We start from the raw sequence: 6,705 nt of genomic DNA, 5'->3' as shown, positions 1-6,705 counted from the left end.
GTGTGGCCTGTTTTCATGACAACCAGGACGCTCTGAGTGCCCCATAGTGGGCTAAGTCGAAGGAGGCTGCGTACACCCGCCTCTCTGCTCCCGGAGCAGCACCTCTCCTTCCTCTTCCGGTCCTTGCAGCGATTCGGTTGCTGAGCGAGAGGCGAGGTTTTGGTAACTCCGGACTAGTGTCCAGGTGGGGCCAAAGATGGGCGTGACGCCCGGGGGCAGGGCCTGCGGAGGCCGATAGCCCTAGGACTGTAGCAGGGTGTGATCTGCGGACACCGGTCTGGAGCCGACCTGTCTCAACTGGGACCTCATTAGGTGCGGCAATCTATATGTGCTGGCTTCTTGGCTCTCATCCTGAAAAGGTGCGCACGACCGACGCATGGCGACCCTTGGGTATGCAGTGTCTTGAGAGGAGTGCTTAGAACCGTTATGTTTCAGCTCCAGCTTTTACTTTTGGAGTTTGTTTTGTGGCGGGCTTGATAGGGGCCTCTGGAGGGGGTGAGCAGTAACGTGCTAAGCTTTTGAGCGCTTACCGTGTGCCAGGCACTGTACTAAACACGTTTCTTATTTTAATTCTCATGCTATCCCTGTAAGGTAGGCACTGTTAGTAAAGTGGCGAAGTTAGAGGACCAGGGAGGGTAGAGCTGCAATTCCAATCTGGGCACTGAAATCACGATGCTATAAAGCCATCAATCTTTTTAAGATTTTATTTACTAGACAGCAACATTATCATACTCAAGAGACATCAGGTTGCGGTCAATAAGGAAACTAAATTAAGTCCCAGGGACAAACAATTTAAACATTGTGCAGAAATAAGAGATTAGCAACTAAGAGGGAGAATTATGTAGAACAAGGAGAATCTCCTAAAGCTGTACTCCCTTCAAGGAAAAACCTGTTTCCAATCCATTAAGCCTCGATTCTAAACATGCGACTTTCCCAGAATCAGTTTTCATGAATTCTGAAGGGAGCCTGTGAAAAAGTAATCCTGATACTTGGTAACTATGTCTTTGAATTTGAAACTGCCCCTTAACCACTCAGAATTAATCTGTTTTTCCTTTTTGAAATGGGTTTGCAGTTTTCTGCCTGTAACACCTGGTCTTTAGAGCTGCCCTTGTCATGCCTGTGCTCCATCACCACTAGGCTACTTCTATGATAACATAATATGCAGAATGTCTAGAAGCCAGAAGCAGTTCAGATCTGAAGGTCTGTGGGAGCCCGCCTACCAGTGAGGTTATTTGTCAGCAACACCAAATGATTTGGAGGACAAGCAGTAGGATTATTGCAGCTTCTGGCCAAATCAGATTCAAAGGACAACTGTCCCAAAGAATCAGGAGTGTCTGGAATGTCAGGCGGTTGGCAGTCTCCCAGTGAAGGAGGCAGCGTGCTAAATGTGCCCTCTCTGAACTGACCCTTGAGGTTTCCTTTAGGAGGTGACACCTGATTTTCATCTTCCATAGAGAGACCACATGTAGACCTAAGCCACGACTGTTCCCAGGCACAGTTACCAGGCGGAGGGAAAGCTGTTTGGAATGACTGCCCCATGTGGTTGTCCAGATCTGTAGCAACACCTGGAATAGAACAGTGACATCTAGAGCAGTGGTTCCTTTTTCTGTCTTTGCCATCAATTTCTCTTTTTTCCCTTAATGGGTTACCCACTTCTTTTCTAAATAGTTTATGAGTGTCTTCATTATTACATGAGCTGATGTGTTGAAGATGACTACAGGTAGCGCTAAGTGTGCACGTCTCATCGGAAAGTACAGTTTCTTGTTCATCCAAAATGCATTTCTCATCATTTCCACGGTGATTGTCACGATGTGCCTGAAATGCAGGTGAATTTAAAATAGGGCACACTGCTGTGTGTTTTTGCTTTTCCATTAACAGATAATAATCAGGTGCAGAAGAGAGTCCCTTCAGTGAATTTGCAGAGGTGCTCTGATATTTGGCATGATTTTGTTTTGACTTGTTCACAAAGAATTCATTATGCTCATCCTTCCATTTATATTGTCCCCAAAGCCCTTTTTTAATCTTTTTAAAACCTAGATGGAAAATTTCTAGAACATTTAAGAAAAGAGAAACAGTGGCTATAGATTGCATAAATAATAGGAATATTGTCTTTTCTGTTGGTCTTGAGACAAAACAATCAATTATATTTGGACACGGGTGGCCATAGCATTTAACTAAAGGCTCTAAATGAAATCCATATAAAAGATACTGTCCAATCATGAACCCAACCTCAACCACGGAGCGACTGAAAATGTGTACCACGTAAGTGCAAAGCAGGGTTCCTCTGAGTGGAGCTTTATTTAGTTTCCTTTGTTCCAGCTGACAAAGTTCTTGCTCCAGTCTCCTCCGGTCCCCAGGCATTTCAAACTCCACGCCCTCCAGGGCCCCTCTCAGTTGAGCTTTCCTCCTCTGCCTCTCTTTCTCCAGAACCCTCAGTCGGTACAAAGCATGGCCCATATAGACCAGGGATGGTGAAGACACAAATATCACCTGCAAAACCCAGTATCTAACGAGGGAGATGGGAAAGGCCTGGTCATAGCACACATTTCTGCAGCCGGGTTGTTCTGTATTACAGATGAAACTGGACTGCTCATCATTCCAGACATCCTCAGCTGCTACACCCAGAACAAGCATTCGAAATATGAACAGGATAGTGAGCCAGATCTTTCCAATGATGGTGGAGTGGATGTGAACTTCCTCCAGGATGCCTCCAAGGAAATTCCAGTTCCCCCATGTTTATTTAGCCAGCCAGCTTCACTCTGAACCCCATCAAATAGGAGACAGATAAATTCTTCCATTCTGAAGGGCGTGCTATTTCGTAAAGCAAACCTATGGCCAAAACATGAACAAAGCATCACTCTCTTCATGTGCTGTTGCTCTACTTTTTCCCTAGAGAACTGTGATAATCTCACCAAGGATATATTTAAGATATCAGGAATTTAGGGGCGCCTGGGTGGCTCAGTTGGTTAAGCGTCTGCCTTCGGCTCAGGTCATGGTCCCGGGGTCCTGAGATGGAGCCCCACATGGGGCTCCCTGCTCAGCGGGGAGTCTGCTTCTCCCTCTCCCTCTGCCCCCGTTTGTGTGTGCACTCTCTCTCTCTCAAATAAAATCTTAAAAAAAAAAAAAAGATATCAGGAATTTACAGTCACTTATGTTTAGACCTCATAATGTAATGAAGAAAAAAAAAGAGGGGCGCCTGGGTGGCTCAGTCAGTTAAGTGTCTGCCTTCAGCTCAGGTCATGATCCCAGGGTCCTGGAATCAAGCCCCGTGGCAGGCTCCCTGCTCAGCAGGGAGACTGCTTCTCTCTCTCCCCTGCCCCAGCTCATGCTCTCTCTCTCTTGCTCTCTCTCAAATCAATAAATAAAATCTTTAAAAAGAAAAAAAGATACCTGGAGGAGGGGCTGTATATATTCTCTATGAAGAATAGAACTGTAGATGGGGTGGCTTGGCTGGCTCAGTCAGAAGAGCATGTGACTCTTGAACTCGGGGTTGTGAGTTCAAGCCCCATGTTGGGTGTAGAGATTACTTAAAATAAGTAAATAAAAATTAAAAAAAAAAACAAACTGTAGGATCCCCTATAAGAAAGGAGTCTTTTTTTTTTTAAAGATTTTATTTATTTATTTGACAGAGACACAGCGAGAGAGGGAACACAAGCAGGGAGAGTGGGAGAGGGAGAAGCAGGCTTCCCGCCGAGCAGGGAGCCCGATGTGGGGCTCGACCCCAGGATCCTGGGATCATGACCTGAGCCGAAGGCAGACGCTAAACAACTGAGCCACCCAGACGCCCCGAGAAAGGAGTCTTGTTATTGTTAGCTGAAGTTTATTACTGTTTTACTTTAACTGAGAACTTTTGGAGAGGTTCCTAAAACTACTGACATGATCTTACAAACCTCTTTATTAAGATTATATAAAAACTATAACCAAAGTCAGTGAGTGTCTCATTTGAGAATTCAGTAAGATACAGCATTTAATGAAATCAGAGGAAACAGATCTGGCTCTTGCTATAGGAATTTAGATTTGTTTTTTAATCCACATTTAAATGTCTAAATTCTATTGGCTTTCTGGCAGTTGTTGAGCATTTTTAGAAATCAGAAATTTCCGTAATATTTATGAATATTCATAAAATTCTTAATTATCTATGAAAAATTGTGTATTTTTATCATCTTAAAATGAACTCCAGTTAACTAAGTAAATCTTAAATTAAAAAAATAAAACTTCAAGATTAAAAAAAAAAAGAACTCCAAAAATTCTCAACTATTTTTGTACTAGCAGAATGTTTTTATATAGTTCTTGACATAAACAGATGGCTGTTGTGGTGGTGGTATTATAGATATTTTCACTGTAACAATATTTGACCTATTTAAGACACATAGCTTGCTTTTTTGGAAGGAACAGTCAGGCTAGTTATAATTTAGATGCTTGGATTATCAAGAAGTACATTCCATATTAAGGTAGATATCCTAATGTATCTAAGAGGAAATATATCCCACAGGAAAGATAAAAAGAGGAATGTTTTCATAACTTTCCTTCAAAATATCAGTATGTGTTCTATATCCCTTATATAAAGGGAAATGTTACACAATTAAGTACAATACTGGGATACTATAGCTAAATGATATGTTCATCACAAAAGCCTTATGAGGTAGGTATGTTGTTTCCCCAGTTTACAGATGAGGAAACTGAGGCACACCTAAATTATCCAAGGTTGAGGCAGCTGGGTGGCTCAGTTGGCTAAACATCCAACTCTTGATTTTGGCTCAGGTCATGATCTCAGGGTTGTGGGTTCAAGCCTCACGTCCGCCTCCGCACTGAGCGCAGAGTCTGCTTGGGACTCTCTCTCTCCCTCTTCCTCTGCCCTTCCCCCACCAAATAAATAAATAAAATCTTTAAATTACCAAAGGTCACACAGTTGGAACTGACATTGAAAATCAGTGTGGCTCTAAAGTCAGGTCCTATTCTACTAAACTGTTATTTTTTCCTCTTTGGGTGCACTTAAGATTTGCATGAAAGAAACATTAGGAAATCATCTGTTTTCTCTTAAATGTTTATTTAAATTAGGTATGTCAAATAGTGATAGTTTGGGCTTTTTAAATAACTGATTCTAAAGTCTTTAGTTCCTTTTCTAAAGCTTCATTCACTTGAAAAGATTTACAAAAGCATCAACCTTCTAAAATTTAGTTGTATTTCTGAGAGAAAACTTCTATTTAACTTTATTATGTTAATAATAATATATTCTTTGATCCAACAATCCAAAACACTAAAGTGTAAGCAATGGTATCATTCATGTTGTTTATAATAATCACAAATTGAAACTGTCCAAAATAATTATCAATATGAGAAAGACAGTATTGTACTTAATAAATAATAGTGCATCTATAGGATGGTACTATGCAACCAGTAAAAATGATAAATAAATACTAATATAAAAAGACATTTAATATATTGTTTCAGTTTATAAAATAGAACAGTATGACCCCATAATTATATATTTGTTTATATGTAGAGATGCATACAAAAAGCCTAGAAGGAAATTCATCAAGATATTAACTATGATAATCTCTGGGTGGTGTGATTACAATTGACTTATTTTTTTATAATTATATGTATTTTAATTTGTTTTTACCATGAGCACTTCTATAATCACAAAAAAATAATAATTTTTTTCCCTTAAGGTACAAAAGCATAGTATTTCCTGAAAGAAGGAGCAGTAAATTATTTAGCTACAAATCTTAGGTTCTGAAGCTTTCATAAATGACATGAATACTAGTCTACCTAGACTCAATCCCATAGAATTCGAAAGCAAAAAATAAAAACATTTCAAACAACTCTTTCTTAATTTGCTAAAACAGAAATTAACACAAACCTGTTTAGATAAATCTGAGAAGCAAATCATGCTTGTTCTCTGAAGGTGTCCCTTTGCAGGTGCAGAGCAGTTCAGTTCAGTGCAGTGAGTCAGCCATCGGCTAAAATCCATTTGTGCTCATTGTTTGTGCTTCTAAAACCACTCTGTCCAATAGAACTTTTGCAACAGTGTTGAAAGACTCTCTCTGCACTGTCCAATAAGGTAGCCACTAGCTACATAGAGCCATTGGGCACTTGCATCATGACTTGTGTAACACAGGAACTGAGTTTTTTTTTATCTTATTTAATTTTAATTAAAATTTAAGAGCTGCATGTGCCTTGTGGCTACTTTATTGGACGGGACAAATAAAGAATATTTCCAATATTTCTAATAACACAGCAGTGTAGAAGACTAAAGTTATGAGCCCCAAATTAAGCTGAATAGATGGTTCCTCTATAATTCAGAGACATCAAATTTAAAACACCAGATGTTTGTGTGCTTTTTTTTTTTTACAGTAATTTTGCCCCCTGGGGAACCCAATTATAATGTGAACCATGTTTCTAGTACCAAAAACTCTTTTTGACTATAAACAGTTTCTTTTTTATTTATTTATTTGTTTATTTATTTATATGAGAGAGAGAGAAAGAGAGAATGAGAGGCGGGAGGGTCAGAGGGAGAAGCAAACTCCCTGCTGAGCAGGGAGCCTGATGTGGCACTTGATCCTGGGACTCCAGGATCATGACCTGAGCTGAAGGCAGTCGCTCAACCAACTGAGCCACCCAGGCGCCCCTAAAAACAGTTTCATAATTCGATGAATTCTGTTTCTCTATCTAGTTTTCTGTTATGAACAATTACATTTCCGT

The 6,705-nt window shown here is 40.3% G+C and overlaps 1 protein-coding gene and 1 long non-coding RNA gene across 2 annotated transcripts in view; one reads left to right on the top strand and one right to left on the bottom strand.

Moving 5' to 3' along the window:
- Positions 1-87: 87 nt before the first annotated feature.
- The window catches only part of LOC144381942 (uncharacterized), a 32,909-nt gene continuing 26,291 nt past the window's right edge, over positions 88-6,705 (top strand). Inside the window, exon 1 of the long non-coding RNA XR_013448252.1 lies at positions 88-359. This is a non-coding gene — a long non-coding RNA (uncharacterized LOC144381942). The remainder of the gene's footprint in view (positions 360-6,705) is intronic.
- GJA9 (gap junction protein alpha 9) lies at positions 691-2,730 on the bottom strand (the record flags this gene model as incomplete). Its single annotated transcript, XM_036119024.2, has 1 exon — positions 691-2,730. A coding segment is annotated over one exon (1,542 nt), but the record flags the coding sequence as incomplete, so codon positions are not given.

This window comes from Halichoerus grypus, chromosome 5 (genome assembly GCF_964656455.1).
Source record: "Halichoerus grypus chromosome 5, mHalGry1.hap1.1, whole genome shotgun sequence".
Classification (NCBI taxonomy): Eukaryota; Metazoa; Chordata; class Mammalia; order Carnivora; family Phocidae; genus Halichoerus; species Halichoerus grypus.
This window is presented reverse-complemented; position numbering and strand designations above follow the sequence as displayed.